Source organism: Perca fluviatilis, chromosome 14, assembly GCF_010015445.1.
Source record: "Perca fluviatilis chromosome 14, GENO_Pfluv_1.0, whole genome shotgun sequence".
In the NCBI taxonomy this organism is placed as follows: Eukaryota; Metazoa; Chordata; class Actinopteri; order Perciformes; family Percidae; genus Perca; species Perca fluviatilis.
This window is the reverse complement of record NC_053125.1, coordinates 1,119,486-1,145,947: the sequence shown is the minus strand read 5'-3', so window position 1 is coordinate 1,145,947 and position 26,462 is coordinate 1,119,486. Positions and strand designations below refer to the sequence as shown.

The window sequence follows — 26,462 nt, the reverse complement described above, 5'->3', positions numbered from 1 at the left end:
ACTCCTGCTGAACGTGTAGGTCTTTTCATAGCAGTACAATCACTGACTGAAACATTTCAAACATACATTTATACATGATTAGCTTTGTATCAACTCATTTGGCAACAGCTTGAATGTAACAGACTTCATTGATATAAAATAGTTGCGCACGACAGCTTTATTTTCAATGGGACACGCCTAATGGTGAATCAGAATCAGAATCAGAAATACTTTAATAATCCCAGGGGGAAATTATTTTTGTTACAACTCCAGATATACAAACAACATATGAAGGCATTATAGTTTTAATATGCATGTTGATTCCAATTAGTCTTTTGTTTTCTTTTAGTTCACCAGGGCCACAAACATAGGCGTATCATTCCTGTCTGAGTTTATATATGTCTTGGTTTATACAACAAACTAAAATAAGAGAAACAGACCTTTTGGCACGGTTTACTATTCCTGCTAGAGGCATGACAGTGGCATGTCAGTTGGTCAGCTGATCCACCACTTTGGTCCGAACTAAAATATCTCAGGAGTGGATTGATTTCCATAAAATTTGGTACAGACATTGATGGTTTCCAGATGATGAATCCTATTGATTTTGACGCTCCCTTGACGTTTCTTCCAGCACCACCGTGAAGTTCACATTTTTTTAGAAAAATGTCTTAACAACTATTGAATGGATTGCAATGAAATGTAGTTCAGTCATTCATTTTCCCCTAAGGACCAATTGTAAAACAACCATCAGGTCAAAAATGATGACATTCCCTTCAGCCTCAGCTGTCCTTTGTGTTTAGTGCTAATTAGCAAATGTTGGCATGCTAACACGCTAAACTAAGATAGCAAATTAGTCTTAACAATCATGAGAGCCTGGGCGTTCATCTAACATTTGTCTGTGTACGGTTTAATTTCATCATTTGCATGAAGGGTAGACAGCAATCAGTGTTTGGCGGATGATCACTTTTTGGCTCCAAACTGGAAGCTCGCTGCAAAGACATTTTTGACTGCACACAGGTCGCTGTTGTTGGTTTTTTCAGTGTGCTGCATGTGATGGGACATCTTTTGTGCATGCAGGATTATCTGAAGGACACACTCACGCACATGCACAGAGGGTCTTTGATTTATAGTAAGATAATTATTATTCATTATAATTAATTACAGATAATTAGTTAGATGCAGCAGCACACTGTCCCATAATGAAGGAGGCATGGACAAATCAAAGTGAAATGTTTTTATTGATTGTGTTATCTCTGGTAAATAGGCCTACCAATGGACTCGTTTTCTAATCGGTGTTCTGTTATTAGTATATTACTAGCTGCAATACACCAGCAGTGTAAAACATACAAAGCAAATCAGGACCAATAGAAACACCATCCGGATTTATACCACGTTTCATATGCAAGTAAACGTCATACTGATTAACAACATGACGCTGTTAAAAGTAAACAACATATTGATTGATAATACAGTGAATGATTGTAATGTATGATTTATAGAAGCTTCTTTTACAGCCAGCGTGGGCAAATGGCCAGAGAACACTAACATATTCAGTAGTTTAGTGAGAGCAACAACAACCTTCCGCCTAAAATAAAAATTGTTCTATCTCAGATTTTCTGCATAACTGATATTGGTTCCGTGTCAAAAAAAATTAAATAATCAGCAACATGATGCATACAGTAAGCACTACTGCAATATGGAACGTTACGGCTCAAAGGAGACAAATCCCTCAGCTGAGAATCTGTCGACCAAAAACGTAATACTAGTAATAAAAAAGCAGGTGTTTGTGTGTGTGTGTGTGTGTGTATAATGGGGTCTTATGGTCAGCGTTGAGTGACCAGTTACAGCAGGGTAGAGTAGAGCAGGAGGACAAATGATGGAGAGTACAGGTCCAGGTGGAAAAAAAAAAATCAATCTTTTTGGATTTTTCCAAAAAAGGAGGGGTAAGAAGTTAGTCTATGCGGTAGAAGTCTATGCCTGGTTAGCTCACCAGGTTGAGCGTGTGCCCCATGAACAGAGGCTCAGTCCTTTTCGCAGCAGCCGCGGGTTCGGTTCTGACCTGCGGCCCTTTGCTGCATGTCATCATGCCTCTCTCCCACTTTCCTGACTTTAGCCCAAAATATTAGCTTAAAAAAAAAAAAAAAAGGCCATATGCTGGGTTTCTCCCATCCACCCCGGATCACGATCAATGGACATCTACACCTAGTTACACATATAAAAAAGTTTTTATTACATATAATATCATTGGCCTAGTTTTTTAGGGGGACACATTTGTCCCCAATAAAAACATGAAAGTAGCACAGGACTTTTATTTTGACAAAGAATGTGACTTATAGACCAACAATGCCTCTGGTAAGGTAGGCGTAAGGCATAGAAAGGATTTTTTGGGGGCAGAGACAGACTTCTGGAATCGAGTCATTGAGAGAAGAGAAATAACAGTTGTATTACTCATCCTGCTCTTATAATGTAATAAGGAGCTCTATTTTTAAGACACAGAATGATTGAAGGGTGGAATATCCTCTTATTATGTCTTTATTAACTCACAGGTTGCATCATATCTCCTCACGGGTGCCAGCTTGTCAGTGGTAAACATCACATAGCTTTTTCTAATAAAATAAATGCTTGGTCAGTTCCATTCCTACTACCCCCTGCTCTTTAATGTTTATGTAAAGCACTTTGAATTGCCTAAAATGTGCTATAGAAATAAAATTGCCTTGCCTTGCAATACAACCTCAGCCTGTCAGTCTGTCACTAGTCTCGCTTTGCCAGACCTTCCTCCACAGCGCTGCGGGAAAGGGTCTGTCTAGTCCACACAGCATTCCGGGATGGGAGAAAAACGTGTTCTGGTTTATTGGCATTTCTTTAAACCAATCACAATCGCCATGAGCGGCGCTAAGCTCCGCACGGAGCCGCTGCTAAATAGTCTCAGGAAGGAACTTGTTTTGGTGGAACATGTGTACGTTCAAAAGTAGTTTTAGTCGTGCGACAGAAAACTCAGATTGGACAGATAGTCTAGCTAGCTGTCTGGATTTACCCTGCAGAGATCTGAGGAGCAGTTAACCATAGTCCTCACAAATCCACCGGAGGTTAGAACGCCAGCACAAAGAAAGAGGAAGGGGACGGACATCGGCAAAAAGACATGCATCCGGCGGCTTGTCCTGCGGCACCGGAGCAATCCCGGAAGTGGAACATCGAGGATATAGACTAGTCTGTCACCAGGGAGACGAGAACCCTGTTGCGCACGAGGAAGTCTACCGCACCGCGACCGATTTCGGCTCGCCATTATATTACTGTGAACGCTGTCTGCGAAGTTTTGAAAGTGTGTAACCACACAATGGCGCGTTCCTATGGTGCTGCCTGGAGGAAGAGCAGCACTAGCTGAAACTCCCTTTTCGCCGTATTTCGCCGGTTGTGTCGGAGCTGTAGCAGAGAAGCAGCATAAGCTCCTGGTTGGTTTAAAGGGGACTGAGCTCATATTCAATGATATCGTAAAGGCTAATTTCATTTCTTCCAACCTGGACCCCATTTCCCCATGCTTTTCTGTCTAATAGACTGACGTGGACAAACATTTCTGAAATTGGTCCAGTATTCAGCAGTGCGAACTGAGCTGCAAAGTAACCCAGTGGGGCAATTGTGCACCCTCCATTTCGGTCCACTAAAAGTGATTGTTTTTGCAAAACATTGTCAGCCAGCCAATTAAATACTCGATATCTGTTCAAATCAATTATCTCAACCATGGAAGTACCCTGCAACGCTGTTGGGAAATGATTGAGCTGATGGGTTTTTGTTGCCACGCAGACAGTATCAAATCTTTTTGCAGCAATTAAGATCATTATCCAACCTTGTGTTTTTGTTGAAGTCCATTTCAGGTCCATTTTGCTTCAACTCACAGGTTTAACTGTAATTAAATCTAAAGCTTGGAGCAGGTTGTGTACTTTCAACCTTGTTAAACACGCATCAGGTGAACACAAATGCACTTGAGTTGGTGAGAGCTGTGGTCATTTCATTCTGAGAGCTCTCTATTGCACAGTAGTGGTGTGCGATACTGTATACAGGGCCAGTATCGATCTGATACCAAGTAAATACAGGGCCAGTGTCACCGATACAGATACCATACCAATACTTTTTAATAATTAAGGTGGATGCATCATCAAATTGCTAAATCTGAATGGATTCTCATGACCTTTAAGTGGGTTTGTGATTTTTCCATTGGATTATTAATAAGTTAAAACCCACGACAGAATGTCCATATGCTTGTATACATTTATTGTGTTAACACTGTATCTTACAGCCTTTTTTACAAATTATACAGCTTGTCGTCGTTTCATTTTCGGCCTGAAAATATAGCCACACAGCGCTCCTCTAACTCTCCATTCTTCAGTCATGCTTGTGTATGTACTGTATGTGCTGCTGGCCGCTGCCGGGCCTGGCTGGTTGCTTGCTTGTTTGCCTGGCGCCGCCGAGTCACGTGACGGTACAACATCAAATCACAAGAGGGGGGAGGAGGAGCAAAGTGTGCCTGCTCCGCGCTGTGACAGGACGCAGAGCAGAGCGCTGCACTGACACAGACAGCCAGGTCGCCTCTCTGATGAAACCACAGCGGTGCATACTGGAGAGAAACTGAAACTAAAGCATCCATCTCATTACACTGGTAATGATCAATATCAATACCAACGTTGGTATCGATATTATCCATATTTGGATCGATCCAAATAGCTCGAGTAGCTGAGATACAGTTGACGTTACTGCAGAATCATGAATCATGAATCAAAAACTCACTGCAAAAGCATAGAAAAAACACACTTGCTTACTGCTTCCTTTAGCTGCCAACTCTGTAGCCCCTCACCCGCTAACATCTGGCTTTTGTCTTTATTGGGAAAGGTTACAACCGGCATTCATTTTGGGGCTAAAATACTCTCACTCAGGTATTTATCATGACACCCGTGCGGACACTTTCACTAGCCTCCTTCCAAGCTTTCAAACCATGTTTTCCAGCTCGTTTGTGACGTTGAACCTGACATGGCAGAAAAAAAAACAGAAAGGCATACTTGTCTATGGGAAATTTTTAGGGGGGTTTTGGCGTAAAACCCCCGCACATAATGCTAATTTTGGTCAAAAAAGGGTTTGTGTAAGGAGAGCTGTTTACTTAAACTATACCATCATTTACATCACAACATGTATATGTAAGAGAAATGATGCAATGGAGCAATATTTATATAGCGCTTTTCTAGTCTTAACGACTACATAGTACAGGCACCGTTCAAGATTGACACACACATTCATGCACTGGTGGCCGAGGCTGCCAAATAAGGTGTCACCTGTTCATCACATAAACATGCACACTCATTAAAGGCATGAAAATTTCACTTTATGAGTTTTTTTAGCATTAATATGCGTTCCCCCAGCCTGCCTATGGTCCCCCAGTGGCTAGTGATGGTGATAGGTGTAAACCGAGCCCTGGGTATCCTGCTCTGCCTTTGAGAAAATGAAAGCTCAGATGGACCAATCAGGAATCTTCTCCTTATGAGGTCATAAGGAGCAAGATAAAGTATTAGGGGACCACTAAGGTCTATATAAAAGAGAGTTCAGATACAGTATTAGGGGACCAATAAGGTCTATATAAAAGAGAGTTCAGATACAGTATTAGGGGACCAATAAGGTCTATATAAAAGAGACTTCAGATACAGTATTAGGGGACCACTAAGGTCTATATAAAAGAGACTTCAGATACAGTATTAGGGGACCACTAAGGCCTATATAAAAGAGAGTTCAGATACAGTATTAGGGGACCGCTAAGGCCTATATAAAAGAGACTTCAGATACAGTATTAGGGGACCACTAAGGTCTATATAAAAGAGACTTCAGATACAGTATTAGGGGACCACTAAGGCCTATAAAAGAGACTTCAGATACAGTATTAGGGGACCACTAAGGTCTATATAAAAGAGACTTCAGATACAGTATTAGGGGACCACTATGGTCTATATAAAAGAGACTTCAGATACAGTATTAGGGGACCACTAAGGTCTATATAAAAGAGACTTCAGATACAGTATTAGGGGACCACTAAGGTCTATATAAAAGAGACTTCAGATAAAGTATTAGGGGACCACTAAGGTCTATATAAAAGAGACTTCAGATACAGTATTAGGGGACCACTAAGGTCTATATAAAAGAGACTTCAGATACAGTATTAGGGGACCACTAAGGTTTATATAAAAGAGACTTCAGATACAGTATTAGGGGACCACTAAGGTTTATATAAAAGAGACTTCAGATACAGTATTAGGGGACCACTAAGGTTTATATAAAAGAGACTTCAGATACAGTATTAGGGGACCACTAAGGTCTATATAAAAGAGACTTCAGATACAGTATTAGGGGACCACTAAGGTTTATATAAAAGAGACTTCAGATACAGTATTAGGGGACCACTAAGGTCTATATAAAAGAGACTTCAGATACAGTATTAGGGGACCACTAAGGCCTATATAAAAGAGACTTCAGATACAGTATTAGGGGATCCAAAGAGCACCATGTCATGGGACCTTTAAGACACCGATGGCGTAGCAGCGGGAGCAATTTGTGGTTTACTGTCTTGCCTAGGGACACTTCGACATGGGACTGCAGGACTAGGGACTGCTCTTCCACCTGAGCCACAGTGGAGAGAGCGAGATATAGAGTTCTCTCTTTGAGAGACTTGTAAATTAAAAAACAAATGTATAAAACTTAAAAACAAAATATTGAACTAGATTCAATATTTCTGTTCATAATTATTGGTTGTAGTACATGTTGTAGTATGTAGTAGGCGGCTCCGAACTGAGTTATCATGGCGTACACTGAAATGTTTTGGGATTTACTGCATCTGTGTCTGAGCCTGCTTTCATCTAGCTGGGTTTCTCTTGTCTGAGTGTATATGTCCAGCAAGCAGAGAAATGTATGCCAGTCAGAGCAATGCTCCCTGTCGCTGATGATAAGTGGAAATTGAATTTTGCAAGGCATAGCTGACATGGCAGGGCGGGCAGACCAGTATGAGAGGGTCTTGGCAGCATAATGCTTTTAATTGTTTCAGTCAGGGGCAGCACAGAGGTCCTTCTACTGTAAGCTGCCAATTCACTCTTTGGGCCCCTTAGGTGTGTTTAGGGCGTGTCCAAATCCATTTTTGCTAGTTTGATGGCGGAAAAAAGAGTCCGTGCACCGGGCGCATAGTTCTAAAGGGTTGTCCTTAGTGTCTTCATTAATCAGAGGTGTGTTTTGGGCGTAACATGTAATCAACCAATCAGAGATCATCTCCCATTCCCTTTAAAAGCCAGGCGCGTTTGGACCTTGGAGCATTGCTATTATGATGGAGGATTTGCAACGTAATATTTTTATTTGTAATCTGCTGCATGCTCCCTGTGTGTGTAACAAGCATAATGTGCGTGCGCTTGGCATAAGCCTAGGAGCATTTTCCTAATGTTCTGTTAAAATAACAATGAAATGCTGCGTTATTGACCCTAGACCAGGGATCACTTCCCGCTGCCTCAAGATAGCATATGGACCTTCTTCACAGCAGACATGTTGACTTGTCATAGTAGGAGAAGCACAGCTGAGATTGATAACCTTAACGATGGCTCAGTTCCATCAAGTGTCCCAGTAAGATATTTCAGTGAGTCAGCATGAAGAATACCTGGACCTCTCCTAAGTGGAATGCAGCCACCATTTATGGTTTTGAATACACCTGTGCTTTTCCTACTATGACATGTCAACATGTCTGCCGTGAAAAAGGTCTATATGCCAAGAAATTGCGTCAGTAAGTAGGTTGGATGGCTGTTTTATTCACTTTTAAACAGGATGAATAAAATGATTCTTTTCTCTAATAATACAGGTGATGCTGAGTCGTTATTAAATTAGTCATGATGTCATGACGAGTCACCATGTTAGCAGTTATGAAGTCACTTGTTTGGTAGCTTGATGGATAGTTGATTAGCTAGCTTGCTAATTTCACCCACCGTGCTTCCATGCTACACGCATGGTGACGGGGAAAATGAGGCGAACGCGCTGGCGAGAGCGCCGTGCTTTTCTACGCTGTGACAAGTGTGTGTGTAAATGAAACATTAAGTTGTCATAAACTTTCCTCATTTGTTAGTAGAGTTCCAGAAGAGAGTTGTCATGGAGATGAGTGCTCCCAGTGCCAGAGTCAGTATGACTGGGGTGTGTATGGGGGGGCGGTTGGCACTTAACTGGCAGCCATCCATAACAGAGGAGAGTCTTTCAGGTGTATTCCTATGTAATGAGTCTCTCTCTCTATCTCTCTCTCTCTCTCTCTCACACTCATTCACTCACTCACTCACTCACTCACTCACTCACTCACTCACTCACTCACACACACAAACACACACACACACACACACACACACACACACACACAGCTTTAGGAAAGGAGGTACAGGTTGTTTTGTTTTTCCTTATTATAATTAAGTCAAAAATAATTACTCAGAGGTTCCTCTCCTCCCTCTCACCCTAGTTTCCTCTTTTTTACTTGACCGAGGAATGTAATTAAAAAAGGAGAGAGAGGTTTCCTCAGGTTTGATCATTGTCTCCTCGTCTAACAGGGGGGGGGGCTTAGACCCGCTGTCTATCATGGACCGTTAGAGAGAGGGATACAGAGGGAGGCTCGGAGGAAGCAGGAGCAGATAGAGACAGAGGAGCGATGAAGATAGAGAGATCCATCAGTGAGAGGGAGAGCGAGGGAGAGAGGCAGGAGAGCGCCTGTGTGAACAGCATATCAAGCTGTCAGAGAAACTAAAGATGAGGAGGGAGAGGGAAGGAGAAAGTCGTCGGCGGGTACTGATTTACAAAAGGTTCTTGTGTCACAATTTGCAATGTAGAAGTTTGTTCTGATTTGTCTCAGAATGTGGAGATTAAACTCCAGAAGAAAGCTGTAGAGTAGTGGATGGAGGAAAACAGACGGGGAGTGTGTCCAAGTCCTTATCAGGATCAGAATCTGTTTCATTGGCTTAGTAAGTGGGACCACAAACAAGGAATTTGACCCAGTCTTTTGTTACCTCAATATACCTAACAGCTAAAAACAGAATAACATGAACATTGACTGCTATGTACGAATATGAATATATATGAAACAGGGTACCCGCGGGGTCTTAAAAGTCTTTAAATATTATAAAAATAAGGCCTTAAAAGTCTTGAATAACGTTCACAAAGTTGTACATTTTGTTTACAAAGGTCTTAAATATTGTCCTTTTGTAGGATGAAATAAATACGGTAACGTCCTAAATAAATACTTTGTGTGTGACTTTACAATTTACTCGGTGTGACTGGGATGTAATACAACAGTACAGGTACTATTTATGTCAGTGTTTTTCTTTACGCTCTTGACCGTGGAGTGTGTGCGGTGTGCGCGACACATGGATATATAATAATAACAACTGCTCTCGCAACATGGTGTTTTATCTTAAATCCGTGGACATCCGTGGTGAGAAAGCTGGGGTCCTAAACATCCAAACTCGGGGCGCAAATCAGTCAGTTGTCAGGGAAGAAAAGAAAACATCTGGCACCGTGCTACTAACGTTAGCTCGTCGGTTAGAATGGGCAAGTGTCTGAAGGTCTGGCCGCAGACGCGGACCAGCTGGCGGACGAGGATGAGGCCGGCTGAGCACAACAAGCGGATTGGCGTGCAAGTTTGTCTAGCGCTAGTCTACATCCTTGACGTTCCATTTCTGGAATCGCTTCGGTGCCGCAGGAAATGTATTTTCCGTTTCCTTTCGCTTTCTTTCCGTTGGAATTTTTAATTGGGTGGATTAATGAGGACTATGGTTGACTACTCCTCAGATCTCTGCAGGGTAAATTGAGTAGTCTCGCTTAGCCAGACCCTCCTCCAAAGCACGCTGAAGGAGGGTCTGGCTAGTCCACACAGCATTCGGGGATGGGAGGAAAAACGTGCTCTGGTTTATTGGCATTTCTTTAAACCAATCAGAATCGTCATGAACCGCTGTAAAATACTTGTGCAACAGAAAACTCTGATTGGACAGATGGTCTAGCTAGCTGTCTGGATTTACCCTGCAGAGATCTGAGGAGCAGTTAACCATAGTCCTCACAAATTCACAGAATTTAAAATTCCAACACAAAGGAAGAGGAAGGGGACAAAAAATACATGCATCCGGTGGAATTTCCTGCTGCACGGCAGCAATCCCAGAAGTTGAACGTCAAGGATAGAGACTAGGCAAAGCGAGACTAGTCTAGCGCTAATGAACCAGCAGAGCTGGAAAACCTGCCTGCAGGTTCCTGATCAGCTAGCAACGCAGACATGCTAACCAGAGGTGTCAAGTAACAAAGTACAAATACTTCGTTACCTTACTTAAGTAGATATTTTGGGTATCTATACTTTACTGGAGTAATTATTTTACAGCAGACTTTTTACTTCTACTCCTTACATTTTCATGCAATTATCTGTACTTTCTACAACTTACATTTTAGATAACGGTCGTTAAGGTACCGGTGCTAATACGGCACCAGTACCTTAACGACCGTTATCTAATAGCAACACATATTTTGGTGCCTCATTTTGGTGCCACTGAAATGCCTGCGCTTCTGTCTGATGCTCCGAAAACGGACGTTAGAGGGAACTGAAACATCGCCGCACGGGACGCTAGTTAACGCTACACTCGACAGCAGGTAACATTAGCCTACCGTTAGCAGCTAGCAGCTGGAGTAAACACGGTTATAATGCTGACAGCTAAACGGTGTAAAGGGTGTCTGTATTTCACCGGAGAGGATTCTAACACCAGACTGTAGCAGCCTGAAATAAGTTATTGTTATAAGTTATTACATTTTTAATAAATCATTTAATTTTGACCCTGTGGCCTTAGCAATACACAAGCCGTTCTTTAATGTCGCCTTGTGCTCCTTTTTTTTTTTTTAGATCAACTTTTTGTTTTATATTTTTGAACAGACAAATACAATTGAACAAGGTGCTCCTTTTTTAAATAGGGGGAGAGAGAGAGAGATGTGTCACCTTTTTCAGCCCTTCTGAGTTTGCATGTATGATTTTAATATAACATTATAGCCTTTAGAAAAATGTTTTTTTGTGGAGGTGGGGTTTTGAATTGGAGCCCAATTCTTGATTCCCGCTGCTTTCAAGCAGCCTTTAGTCGCAAAAGCAGAACGGGATGAAACAAGCACTGAAGCAATTGGCATTTCCATTGGCATATTATATAAAATTATATATTCTCTTATCTAGCCAAGGTGGAACTCATTGTGACACCTCATTAATGAACGCGTTTTTATTTTTTATCATGCTATTCATTTTGTGTTTTTAAGTTTCATAGCATAAGAGCGATTCATGCAACTACTTTATTATTTGATGTTATTAGAGTTCAAACACGCCTTACAAAGCTACTATGAACCAAATATGATTGTTGAGTATTATAATAAAAGGTTTTATTAAATTCAGGTGACATTACCTGGTAAATCATTCTTGTCTCAGGCCTAAAATCCACACTGATTTTCCATTATATGGCTTTGAAGTTGGCATTAAATTCCATCCTGTGGTGGTATTAAAAAGGTCTTAAAAATGTAACTTGAAGAATCCTGAAAGCTGCAGGGCAGCCTGCTTTGATAGGCTGTCAACAGCAAACACTGTTGGTAGCTCCTAGCTGCAATTACAGACATCACCAAAATATTTTTATTAATTTTTGTTAATATTTTGTTAAGAAAAACTAAGACCCTCCTTTGTGCCTCTTCTCTCATGCTCTTCTGTCTTCAACACTCCACTGCTTGTAGCCAAACAAACGCTAGGCCTTTAATTGACCATGTTGCTCAGGGAAGTGTGTTCAGAACAAACAAATTTGCGCATGCACATGCACACACACACACACATACACACACACATACAGTAGTGCAGCCAGCAAGATGTGGGGCATGCTGTGTTCGCTGCCTAACTGCAGTCACGATGAGAATACTGAAAAGGATTTGTGTGTGTGTGCTTAACAGCTTAGCAGCTGTGTGTCTCAATGCATGCAAATTCATTTTATGTATCTAATATTATAACAAAATGACCCAGCTATGTTTGGCAAGTGCCAAGCGTATGTGAGTGAGAATTTGAAGATTTTATGATACAACAGAGTAAAAAGACACAAATAAAAAAATTGTAAACTACATGAATCTCTCATGTTAAATAACTACAACTGTTTCAACATTGGCAGAATATTTAATAGTCACATAAGGACCCAAGTGCTCACAGTTAGTTTGTGTTATTTATTTTAGAAGGTAGATTAAATAACTAAACCCAACAGCAGAATTATGCTTCACCACTGAGTTCAGTCATAAAGGGGTTGAAGTGGGCCAAAACCATCCAGAACTGCGTTCCTATTATTTTTTTTTAGCTTTTCTGACCCAAAATGCAGAGACTAAACACACGAGACAGAGAAGCAGTTAAAGGTATTTAATGGGTGATCATTCTCAGGGAGTCAAAGCAGGGGGACAGGTTGGCCAAAACCTGGGCTGGGTGTCTTCCAGGATGGAAAGGCAGGACGGGGACTACCCATTTCTCCAATGCTCCATTGTTCCAACCTCTCATTAACCCGAACAAATTCCCTTTGGTCCTACAGCCCACTAGTCCGACGTCCCTTTGTTCCAACCATATAGGGTTAGGGTTATGGTTATGGTTAGGGACAATTATTTATAATATTGTTTTGCATTGTTTAACATCTGGGAATCCCAAAATTTCCTGTTTGAAACAGCCAAAATGAGGCGTCTTCTCACTGATCAAGTTAGTTTCACATTGGTTATTGCAGGGATATGCCCCATTCCTATTCATTATCATTGCAGGCTTATGGAAATATAAATGCATATCCAACCCAAAACAAATTTTACCCTGTTGGACTTTGGACTTAGCCTACTTAGCCTTACAGTTTTTCAAAGATAGGCTAGACATTTAAATGTGTTAATAAGCTAGAGAAAAGTAATTTCGCTTGTTATTATGTTATTGTTATTTTTGATTCCGATTTTAGATTACGGGAGGTGATCCACAAAAGCCCATATGGTCGGAACAATGGGATGTAGGAGCAGAGGATTTATTTTTTTTTCAAAACAAAGAGACGTCGGACCAGTGGGCTGTAGGACCGAAGGGAATTTTTCGGGTTATTGAGAGGTCGGAACAATGGAGCGTCGGAGGAATGACATGGCACCAGGCAGGACTCAGCGGAGCAGGCAGCAGTGATGCCAAATGAAGCAGGCCACGTGTCTTTTGTTGAAGTTCAGCAGAAAACATCAATGGGCAAAGTAGCAAACAAGACCAAATAATTGCACATTAATATATATTTTCAAACCGTTGTTTTCGTCATAAGTAAGACAGAACGCATGTGCCTTACTCCACATTGCTGCGAAGTAAGGATTGGGTTTTTGTTCTGCATTTCTTCAAACCAATCACAATCGTCTTGGGAGGCGCTACGCTCCGGACTCATCAACGCTGGCTCTGCAAAATGGTCCCGGGAAGGAACTTGTTTTGGTGGAACATTTGCACCCTGATAAATGAAAATGCCACATATAATATAAAATGAAGTTAACTGTTGACATAATACAGGCAGCGCCGGTTCTGCCGATTATCCGGCGAATGGACTGTCAGTGATCCAGACTACCACTTGATGAACTGCAGTTTTTGGCCCTTGCGCATGTGCTTCATTGCTTAGCTCTGGAGGTTGTCCTTGCAAATTCCTCATCCCTGGAGCGAAGAGGAGAGGGACTGTATGCTACTGACTCGTGGGGTCAGTTGCGGAGTGCACCACAGTTGTTGAAATACTGGATGATGTGGCACTCTTGCTTGCCTGTCCCCGATATTAAGCGTGAATAGACTACGTCTTATCAGCAACGTTAACTAGGCCAAGTAGGGGTGTGACGAGACACCCAGCTCACGAGACGAGAGGAGACACGAGATCGGGTCCAAAAATCTATTTCTTACACTTACACTTTTATTCGTGTAGTTGTATCTTATTCTTTTTTAGCCTGTTTTATTTTCACTATGTTAGGTAAAGCACTTTAAATTGCCGTGTTGCCTAAAGGTGCTATAGAAATAAAGTTGCCTTGTCTTGCCTGTACAACCTCAGCCTGCCAGTCTGTCGCCTAGGCATTTGAATGCTTTTGTCTTGTGCCTGTCAGTCAGTCACCAGGGCAATAGAGAACACCTGTCTGTCTCACGATGATCTCGCTGTTATAGCTTTAAACAATTGCAGAACAGTGTGTCAATAGTTTCCAATAATATCTTCTACAACTGTGCATAAATCACTAAGTATGATTTTAGTTTGGGTGTAACATTCTGCAGTGAACATGACTGCTCTGAGACACCGCTGCCACACACACTGGTTTCCCTGAAACAGTCCCTGAGTACTGTTAACAAGGGACACCTTGGCTTATTGGGACCGTTAAACTTTGAAATTAATATATTTTAAAGGAATACACAAAATAATCCCAAACCAATGATTACGCGTTGGTAAAAACAGGAAAAAAGATCACATGCATAGGATGTCATATAAGTACACATGGCATTGCGTGCAGTGAGTATTTCGAGAACACAATGGAAATGAAATGACAGCTTTCTGATATGAAAATTGTTAAGCATATAAAAATCTAAAAGCAAATACACAGTGTTTATATCAAAATATAAGGTGTTCCATTTTATAGCGCCTGTGAAGAAAGAGATGGAGTCGTGGATTCTGTTGGGTTTTTTGCCTGCAGTTGTGCGTATTGACTGATTATATTTTGACTGATTATTTTTTGACTGATTATTTTTTGACGCGCCATTTTACAGCTTTTGTGCACACCTACGCTTTCAGTGTGGATACTATGCACTGTTGTATAAATGAGGCCCCAGGTGCAAACAGCACCGTGATGATGATGATAAAAACCAACATTGGACAGTCTCCCGGCTCTCGCGAACTCCTAAAGAATGTGATTGGTTCATTAGTTCCTATCGATCAACTCTATTGGTAGCCTTATTTCTGGGAGTCCAGGACATAATTATGATTAGTGGGTTGGCAGGTCCTAGTGTGCCCTGTGTTTAATGCCTTCACTTTATGAGCTATACAACTCTAAATAGATAATCAATACAGTGATGCCTCAGTCTTAGCAGCGTGCAAGCTTTACGGAAAGTTCTTATGGCCCAGAGAATGGCCTTGAATAAATGTGCATGCATGGCCATGCATGCATTTTTAATGATCAGATTTCTAGTGCAAGCAGGTGAGTCGATATGAACAACACTTGATATAAGAAGGAAAAGTGTCTTTGAGTCTTCCGCAGACTGCTGCCTGAGCAACGACTACATTGCGGGAAATTACCCTTTGACAGTTCAACCTCTGACCTCTGTTTTCCTCCCTTTCTCCTTTTCCGTCTGTCTCTCTTTCAGGTAGTGCTGGTTGGGTCATCCATAAATGAAAGGGATCAAATGCTGTTCATCAGCACAGATGAAGGTTCTTCCTTCCAGCGACAGTCCATCTCCTTCACCCCGGACACGCTCATATTCCACCCTAAGGAAGAAGACAAGCTCCTGGCCTACTGCAAGGAGGGCAGGGTGGGTATCACAGCGCTGTGGAAACATTCAGATAAATAATTAGTTGCTTTTGTAGCTGAAAGATTAACAAGAAGATGACACACCAGCAGCACATATTTGCTGTCAGTGCAGCAGAGCATTCATTTTCAATTTGTATTATTGACAATTATTATGATTTGTATAAGACCGTCCCGATACGTATTTAAATGCATGTGCTATTATACGGTTCAGGTCTAATTCATTTTAATATGGAACAATTTTGTACAATTCGACTCAATATTGAATTGGTTCGAAGCAAGTGGTTGAAATACAATCAGTGGCTTCACCAATAGACCATATTATAGCTAAAATAGAAGTAGTTTAAACCAAGTACAGCGCTGTAACGTCAACAGTCTATAGTGCCATAGAAGGATAAAATCAGAGCAGCAGTTGCTGGTTGTATTTAGCCGCTACAGAGCTCCGGGACGCCGGCTACAAGCGGCAGTTGTTTAGCCACCAACAGGTGACTGTGAGCCGGCTACAGGCACCGCCAGATGACGGTCCTTTTAAGGGGCCGAGCATGTACACACTCGTCACCATCTGACGTAATATCAATCGATCCAACACAACATGGTCAATGTAGGGACCAGCGCCACAAAAGGTGGGATGATAAAAAAAAGAATGGCGATGTGGCGGTTCTTCCTCTGGGCAAACTTGACTTATTTTGTAAGCTAACCCCTCCACGTTAAACCGCGGTTACTTTTACCAGCAGTTTGAGTGATGACAATATCCCGAGGGGGGTGGGCACCAAGGCCTTTTAATTATAGTTTTTCCTCCAAAGGGTTCAAACCTGTGCTCCAATATGAAATCCACTTTGATTATTTTTTTTAAAGTTAGCTAGCGACGATAACACAATCTCCCCTTTACGCTCTTTTTGCCAACTGTTGGCGCCACGCCAGACAGCCAATCATATCTGAAATATGAAATGTGCTGTCGTTGGGTTAGGGCCGTCAGCCCCACTGGCCATCAAATTCATATGATCTATATTAAACACACTAACACTGAGCATGCGTATTAATAATTTGGAAACCGATGTCAAAGAACTTAAAACTCAACAAACAACAAACCCTTCCTTCCCTCCTTCTTGTCTAGACACGGCCTTTGATATGTGGGAAGAACTCTGTATTTGGAATGTAGGTGGTTTATATATAGAAGGATCATTTGCATCTTTTCACTAGCTACAACAACAATATGGTTTACCAAAACACCATTTATTCAGATTATTTCAAGTAAGAAATGATGTAAGAACACATCTACCTCAGTTTGAGAAAGCGGGGCCAGATAAGTTAGATGACTGCCTAGGTGAGCTAGGGAGGTCAGATCACAATATATCCTGTTTATATGATAAGTTGCAAGAGATAAGCCGACCTATTACTGCCACTGTTAAAGCGGATTGGGAAAAAGAGCTGGGTACGCACATACAAAAATAACCTATGGGACGAGAGTTTAGCATATCCACAAGTGCTCCATAAACACACGTCACTGTCTAATACAGTTTAAAATGCTACATAGGCTACATTGTTCCAAAGAGACTTCCCTGAGCTCTGTATGTGACACTCATGTTGGTAATTTATGTCGTAGTTATGTTCTTTGTTGCAAAATACAAGGTTACTGGAGAGATATCTTTAGTTTCATGTCTATGGTGTTACATATTCAAATTGTCCCAGATCCAGTTTTAGTAATCTTAGGGATATCCAATGAAGCAAAGAGACTGACACTGGCACAACAGCGCTTCTTGGCATATGGAATTCTCACTGCAAAGAAAGTGTATCCTCTTATTCTGGAAAAAGAAAGAAGGCCCAACACTGAAGTTATGCCTCACGGGGATGATGGACACACTCCACCTTGAGAGGATCCGGTTCATCCTTAAGGACAAACTAAAAGACTGTGAGAACATCTGGCAACCTTTGTTATCTTATCTTACAGGACAAACAGAATCCTGATCGCAGTCCAGGATACGATATTTTTTTCCCCACTGTGGCCACGCCAAAACCCGCCCTTCAGTAGCATTCACACGCTACTATTGGCCAGGCGTCCATACTTACATGTACAGTTCCTATCCCCTGACCAATCCTCTGACCCTAACCTTAACCACTCAAGGTCAAATGCCTAACCCCAACCAATCGAGCTGCTTCGTAGGACGGGTCTTGGTATGGCCATAGTGGGATTCGTATTTTTGCGTCCAGGGTGGGTTATTGTGGGTAGGGATTAGGGCCTCTCGTTTGTTAGTTGTTTGTTTTTTCTTCTTTCCCTTCATTATCATTGTTATACTGTAAAAAAGAAGCACTGTAATAAAAAAATGTTTACTTGATTTTTGAAATTAAGCTTCAAAATAAAAATATTTGAAACAGATGACTCACAGACAGCAGCTAGTACAATTCACAATATCCACGAGGTATTCCTCTCATCCACTTTCACTGCTAACTTAAAAAATGAAACCTAGCAGCTGGCATTTACAGGTGTTTTTTCTGCAAACCCAAACAAGGGCGCTGACTGGCTGATCCCTGCCAGCCCGAACATGAATGAGCAAGTTCCACATACGACCACACACCATCGACACACCATCGACAGCAGCAGCTTCGTTGAATTCACAGCAAAGCTTCAATCAACCAGCTTTTAACCTTAGAATTAAGCCATTGGGCCGATTCTTGGTCCATTTAGATCGATCCAGGGGTCCTTGTAGCCGTGTAGTTATATCTGCGATAAAAGAACCGGATACCGATTGGTATCGGTAAATCTTTACACCCTTGACAAACTAGTGACAAACTAGTCTGTTCAAATGATGGGAGGACGCATAGCAGCACGTGTAAATTAAATTAGAGCCCCACCGATATATCGGCGGGCCGATATTATGGGCCAATATTAGGCATTTTCGGATGAAACACCCTTCAACCATGTTCAGAGTGTTGGCGTTGCATAGTTTGTCCACCAGAGGGCGCTCTACAGCGCCCCTGTTGGCAACACTCGTGTTTAACCCCTTAAGTTTCATATCTTAAGTTTGTATTTTTATACATTTTATTTATCAGTACTTTAATATATTTTGATGTTCTGGTGAGACAATAAAACAAACAAGTTAATTTTTAAACTGCATTTTCTTTTTTTAAATATATATCGGCCGATATATCGGAGTATCGGATTTTTAAATCACCAAATCTTTGTATCGATATCGGCCTTAAAAATCCTTTATCGGTCAGGCTCTAAAATGAATGTCTGTCATAGCAGGGACAGATTGCTATCAAGGTCAGCTGTAGCTTTTCTTTTTCACAGCTAGAAATGTGCAGTTTGAAATGTGCTTAAGGATTAAGTTGATCATTGATGACTCATATTATCTGATGACCCTGAGCAAGAAAGTTTGTTTTGAGCAGTATATAGACAGGCTGACGAGCCTTAACAACTCAACCTCTGTCACTGAGAGCGTCGAGAAAGGGTTTCTTAAACTGTGTGTTTGTGTTTTTGTATGGTAGAGGAAGATTGTGTGGTGAAATAATTGTATCAGCTCCAAAGTGCTTTTCAGACTTTAAGAATCCCTTGTGTGTAGGAGTCAATAGACTTCCATTATGGGTCTGATCAATGCCATACAAGCTCAGGAAAAACACAAACTACTACAAACACCCACGCATATGTACACACACACAAAATCTGCTATGATTAATAATTCATTGAGCATAGTCTTAACTTGGTGAACCATGAAATTCAGTAGCTTGATTGGGTAAACTGAGTTGATCCAAATATACTCGATTTATCCTCTGTTTTAAAGGTCCCATGGCATGAAAATGTCACTTTATGAGGGTTTTTAACATTAATATGAGTTCCCCCAGCCTGCCTATGGTCCCCCAGTAGATAGAAGCTCAGATGGGCCAATCTGGATCTTCCCTTTATGACGTCATAAGGGGAAAGGTTACCTCCCCTCTCCTCAATAGCATTTAAAGTGCCCATATTATGAAAAAAACACTTTTTCTGGGATTTGGGGTGTTATTTTGTGTCTCTGGTGCTTCCACACACATACAAAATTTGAAACAAATCCATCCATGGTGTTCTGAGTGAGATACGGTTTCTGAATGTGTCCTGCCTTCAGTCTCCTGGTGAGCTGGTCAAAATCTGCACGGACTGTGACGTCACAATCCGAAACGAGCTGGCATGCTAACGCTAATGCTAACGCTAGCATGCTACTAAGCATGCTAGCGAGCACTGCTACAACACACACAAGTTCACCATAATCTCCAAAAGAACTACTTACATGTGCGCCCTCATTTAGAAGAAGTCTCCCAGCTAATCCTGCCTTGGAACTGACCAAAGTTGGAGAAACAGCCTTTCTTTTACTGTCTATGGAGCTAGCTGACATAATCTACATCTGAGCTACTGAGCATGTGCGAGTGCAATCAAAGATAGTACAGAAGAAGAAGAAGAACAGAGGTCTCACTCTGTAGCTAAAACAGAAACCAGGTGAAAAGAGGAGCTGCAGCAGTGAGAGAGAGCTGTGCTGTACAACAACAATATGGTGTTTTTTGAAAATTAAACCATGTAAACCTATTCTGGTACAACCTTAAAATACAGTTATGAACCTGAAAATGAGCATAATATGGGCGCTTTAAAGCTACAGACACAGAAATGGCACATCCTAAGGAAAGCTCATTGTGGGACTGGCTGTAATTCTGCACCAAGGCTGAATTTCGGGAAAGAGACCAGAGACTTCAGATACAGTATTAGGGGACCACTAAGGTCTATATAAAAGAGACTTCAGATACAGTATTAGGGGACCACTAAGGCCTATATAAAAGAGACTTCAGATACAGTATTAGGGGACCACTAAGGTCTATATAAAAGAGACTTCAGATACAGTATTAGGGGACCACTAAGGCCTATATAAAAGAGACTTCAGATACAGTATTAGGGGACCACTGAGGTCTATATAAAAGAGACTTCAGATACAGTATTAGGGGACCACTAAGGTCTATATAAAAGAGACTTCAGATACAGTATTAGGGGACCACTGAGGTCTATATAAAAGAGACTTCAGATACAATATTAGGGGACCACTAAGGTCTATATAAAAGAGACTTCAGATACAGTATTAGGGGACCACTAAGGTCTATATAAAAGAGACTTCAGATACAGTATTAGGGGACCACTAAGGTCTATATAAAAGCGACTTCAGATACAGTATTAGGGGACCACTGAGGCCTATATTAGAGACTTCCGATACAGTATAAAGGGACCACTAAGGTCTATATAAAAGAGACTTCAGATACAGTATTAGGGGACCACTAAGGTCTATATAAAAGAGACTTCAGATACAGTATTAGGTGACCACTAAGGCCTATATAAAAGCAATGGATACAGTTAGTAATAGGGCTCAGGGTTAGGGTTCATAATGTATTGGTACATGCTTTGTGTGTGTTTGTCTCTCTAATTGTGGTCTTCTCTGTTTTTTATGTGTCTAGCTCTTTGCTTCTACAGACCTGGGCCGCAAGTGGACTTTGCTTCAGGAGCGGGTGACCAAGGACAAAGTTTTCTGGTCAGTTAAACTGTATTTTGTCATTGATGGTTAAGGACTTCAAGACTCACTTTAAGGCGTACAGTGTCTCAGTTGATTACCTCTTTATTGACACAAACATGTACAAAGTGGTAACAAATGGGTCACCAATAACGTAGCGTGCATAATATTTTTTTACTTGTTACAAAGATAAATACATAAGAAATGACAGGAACAGTCATTATAATGGTACAAGGACGTCTTGTGAAATAAAATGTTTTTACAGCATGGTAAAACTCATGGGTCTGTTAAGAAAAAGCCTTAATAGCGCAAGTACATAAAAGATGGATTTTAAAGCAATAGTTCAGTATTTCAAAAAAAGAAGATTAATAGCATGGTTGAATGTTAAACTGGAGTCAGGATGTGTTTAGAATCCAAGACTAGAAATAGGAAACAAATTTTCCAATGTAAAAAAAACAACAACTTTTTTTTGTGATTTTGGGGGAACTTTTCTTGGCGAACAACAGCCGGGCACTGTGTCTGCAGCTTAACAGTGCATGACGTCATGCATGAAAAAATATGAATTCAATTCAATAATGTACAAGAATTAAAGTGCCCATATTATGAAAAAATCCCTTTTTCTGGGATTTGGGGTGTTATTTTGTGTCTCTGGTGCTTCCACACACATACAAACTTTGAAACAAATCCATCCATGGTATTTGAGTGAGAGACGGTTTCTGAATGTGTCCTGCCTTCAGTCTCCTGGTGAGCTGTTCAACATCTGCACGGCTTTCTACGTCACTAGCCGAAACGAGCTGGCTAACTGCAACCATTAGCATGCTAGCGCTAGCATGCTACCTTGTTCTCAATGGCAAAGCACTGCTACAACACACACAAGTTCACCATAATCTCCAAAAGAACTACTTCCATGTGCTCCCTGGTTTAGAAGAAGTCTCCCAGCTAATCCTGCCTTGGAACTGACTGAAGTTGGAGAAACAGCCTTTCTTTTACTGTCTATGGAGCTAGCTGACATGATCTACATCTGAGCTACTGAGCATGTGCGAGTGCAATCAAAGATAGTACAGAAGAAAAGAGGTCTCACTCTGTAGCTAAAACAGAGACCTGAACACAGGGTGAAAAGAGGAGCTGCATCAATGTGCAGTACAACAAAAATATGGTGTTTTTTGAAAAGTAAACCATGTAAACCTATTCTGGTACAACCTCAAAATAACCTGAAAATGAGCATAATATGCCACTTTAACATTATCCCATGCATGACTTAATGTAGGAACAATACGTTAATTAATGGCTCAGTGAAGGTATTTCGCTCATCATGATTTCTGATTTATTAATGATGTTCATGTCTTCTTCATTGGTAAATCAGTAGTTAAAGTGACAGGCTAATGAATCTGAATTGTAGTGTTGTAATGACGATTAACTAAAAATGACTTCTTCATGACTTCATCATGTTTGTGGCCCTTCAAATAAAGTGCTGACCTGCTCTATCTTTAACATTGATAAATAAGATATGATTAATGGTAGCATATGCAGCAATCATGTTTGTGACCCCGCAAATAAAAAAGGACAATTCTGGTGTTTAGACACTTAGAAGTTAGTAAAATGTCAAATTCATAAATATCCGTCTTGGGTGAGCATTGTTCTCAGGCATTACTGTTTAAGTGCCTCATGTCATTATGAATAAAGTAATTATAAAAATGCATCTGCAGTATTTTGTGTCAATGTAGTGCACTGCCAACCCACTCCTTTAATTCTGAATACATTTAATGTTATCCAACCATTATCCATTATCAATGTTAACAATAGAGAAGGTCAGCACTTTAATTGAAGGGACACAAACATGATGACGTCATGAAGAAGTAACATTTAGTCAATCATGATTACAACACTACAATTCTTCAGAATATATGTACACTGCTGTGACTGGACAGTTTTTTGAAAAAGACATGACATCATCAGCATCATTAATGTATCAGAAATCATTATGATTCAAATAACTTAATTGATGCATTAGTTAACGTATTGTTCCTGCATTAAGCCATGCATGAGATACTATAAATCCTTTTACATTACTGATAGTAATGAAGTACTACATTGATTAATTCATGCTTTTTCATGCATGAATTCATGATAATTCATTAACCATTATTATAAGGTGTTACCATGGATTTGCTTGTACCTCTTTCTCAGCTGCCTCAAGGCACTCAAACCGCCTCTCGACCTCATCTATTCTGGTTATTAAGGTGGAAAGGTTTGTCTCTGTCAAAGCGGCAGAACGGCAAATTTCTTCTTCTCCTGTATTCTGAAAGCGGAGATTCCTGATTGTAGAATAACATTTAGGGATATCAGACAATTAAAAAAAAGGGCGTGCCCATTTAAGTTATCAGAAGAACCTTGAAGTCTGACCTGACATGGATTGGAGCCAATGAAGGAAAGCTAAAACTGGTGTAAGACTTCTAGCATTAGCATGTGGCAGGCCTGACAACAAAACGTTACATTAATACAGTCTGGATGATAGAAAGGCATGAATGATCTATTGCTTTATTTTATTTGGCTCAAGTAAAATTGCCTTCAGCAGATACACACTCTTGTAGTTAGGCCTTCACATACTGTAAGGTTGGGACCTGCTCCTCCTGTAAATGTGTGGGCATGCCTGTGCATACATGTGCTGTAAATGTTTGTTTGCTAGTTAGGCTCTAACTAGCTCTAGCTTTAGACTCTAGCCTTATTTAGCCTTGCCAGTGGACCTAAAAGTCATAAAAGCAACAAAAGAACAGAAATCTGGCTGCCATTAAAAGCAATCTGCTGTTGGGGTCGTCTGGCCAAATGTGTTCCTTTGTAGCTTGTTTTTGTGATCCAGGGCTGTCAATTCACATCTCAGATCCCACACAGCTGACAACAAAAACAAACATTTGAGGATAGGCAATAAAAATGAAATGCCATAAACAGAATGTGGATTAAAGTGTAATCGAATGGCAGAGCTGGGATGGAATTTAGTTCCCAGGGAGAATGTTTTTGCAGCATGTTGCACTTCCTTCTCTTTTTCTTCTGAAATCAATTATCTGTCATTTGTGAATCAACCTCCTATCTCTCTATACGACAGGTCTATCGTTTGTTTTATTTCCCCTGCTTCATTTTAAGCCCTGTCTCTGTCAGCATTCACGTCCCTGACCAAAGGAGAAGGCAATCCCACACACGCTCTAACTGAACCAAAATGTCCGTGGAATGAATTAATTACGTACACAAAGTGTGCTTTCACCTTCAGAATCAGAAAAAGGTTTATTTCCAAGTAGATTTTCACTTCAAATTAATTTACCTTTGGGGTTTGGTGCATAACAATAAACACAGTAAGGGAAAATAAACTGCAAACAGTCAAGAAATGTTTGACAATAAAAATATAAAAAAAAACTTTAATTAAACAAAATATGTAAAATATCTATTTTGGTGGGAATGTGCTAAATATTCTCCAAAGATTGTGCAAAGTTCACAGTACGATGTATAGAGTGTACGTGCAATTATGTACAGAGACAAAATTCCAAAAGGTGTCCAAAGATTTGCATTAATAATGCAGTGAGATGTTGAGACTTTACGTTATGTATTTTACTACAATGTCAGTGGGGGGGGGATAAGAGTCTATGTCAGTGGGTTTTCGGGCATTGTTGATAGGGCCAGCTGCAGATAAGAAGAAACTGTTCTAGTGGCGTGAGGTTTTGGTTCTGCAGGCTGCTGCCTGGAGGGGTGTGTTTCAAAGGGTTTGTGTCTGGGGTGGGAGGGGTCGGTCACAGTCTTTCCTACACTCTTAAGCTGCAGACACACCGACCAGATGGCCGACGCTCGGCAGAAAAGCCAGTCGGACTGATCAGTTTCCCAGAGTTGGTCCAAAAAATGCCTCAGAACACACCAAAGCGAAGGCATTTTTTTGACCAACTCATAACAGCAGGCGGCGCTAATCTGTATTGTCACCCAAAAATGAAAACCGGCAGCTGATCGGGTCTGGTTTCTCCGGAAATTCAAAGCCAGACTGTCATGGCGGCTCGTTCAGAATCCGATCTCATATCGTACTAAAATAGTTCACCGAAACGTGTTTCTGAAAACATTTTAAGCGAGAAATAGGTCATGCAAGTTGCTGAATCTGTCTTCATTTCAGATTGACAAAGGTCAGTTTAAAAGATTTTCGTCTGATTTTGAGAGACTCTAGTCATGCTCATCCCGCTCCCTCTCCACCCCCCAACACTGGCCCACCAGCAGAGCACCTTCTCTAAGAGGCTCCAACAGCTTCGATGTCACATCATCATTCCTGCCTGTACAACAATTCACAGCTGAGTGTGAGATAAAGATCTTGATACCTCACACATCACAATACTGCACTATTATGCTACTTGCACACTGGTCACTTCATATTTTATATTATTATATAGACTATGTATATATTTATTCTCCAGTTGTATATACGTTGTAAATTATTTGCATGTCTATGAGTATATTCTTTTGAGTAGGTGTTCTGGTATTGTTATCTTATTTTATCTTATTTATTATTTCTAGTATATTTCTTGGATATTCCTTATGGGTGCTGTGTGCCAGACATTTCCCAGTTTGAGATCAATAACGTCTACCTATCTATCTATCTATCTATCTATCTATCTATCTATCTATCTATCTATCTATCTATCTATCTATCTATCACTCTCACTGCCTCCAAAGGGATCTATTGGAGCCCTTTATACTATATATACTATACTATATATAGCATCAAACAGAACATAGTATTGGGATGTAAATGACAACACAATGCTATGTAGCTGGCCAAATCCAGATTAAACCCACGTGTCTCTCTCCAAAATCCAACCAAAACTGCAAATCTAGTTATACATCTTTGTTGTATAACTGTTTTTACTTTATTAGAAGAAGGTGCTCTTTCGACTGAAGACTGAAGACAAATACAATCTTCTAGAAGTTTGGGGAAAAAGACCAGTAAAGGGATTTTGTTAGCCAACAGAAAACTTCTTAGGAAACAGAAGAATTGTCTGATTTATGTTCATCTGGATTAGCTTTGGAATTATCAACCGCTAGGAAAATAAAAGCTGAAAAATGTAATCGTCCTGTTGCATATTCTCGTCCTCGTCCCTCCGTGGTCTGCTAATTGCTCGAAAAGTCTCTTTAATAGACAAAGTAGCAAGGTCTTAAATCTCTACTCTTTACTGGGCTGGGGACTATACAGTTCAGATGAACTGCTTAGTTTACGGCTTACTGAGATACGCACAGAGCAAGAGTACTGTAGAGTATGTTAGTGTGCTTTGAAGAAAGAGGAAAATGGGGGTATACTATTGTGGAAGTCTTTTTTTTTTTACCATAATAGGCAAGGCTGAATACATCTGAGTGCACTTTCCCGAGCAGAGCCGTGCATATTTACTGAGG

At 40.7% G+C, this 26,462-nt stretch overlaps 1 protein-coding gene across 5 annotated transcripts in view; it reads left to right on the top strand.

Moving 5' to 3' along the window:
- sorcs2 (sortilin-related VPS10 domain containing receptor 2) overlaps positions 1 to 26,462 on the top strand; it is a 411,460-nt gene that overhangs the window by 283,770 nt on the left and 101,228 nt on the right. For all 5 annotated transcript variants that reach the window (XM_039822700.1, XM_039822701.1, XM_039822699.1 and 2 more), the window contains exons 4-5: positions 15,374 to 15,538; positions 20,998 to 21,071. In XM_039822700.1, coding sequence (XP_039678634.1) covers positions 15,374 to 15,538; positions 20,998 to 21,071 — 239 coding nt within the window. The remainder of the gene's footprint in view (positions 1 to 15,373; positions 15,539 to 20,997; positions 21,072 to 26,462) is intronic.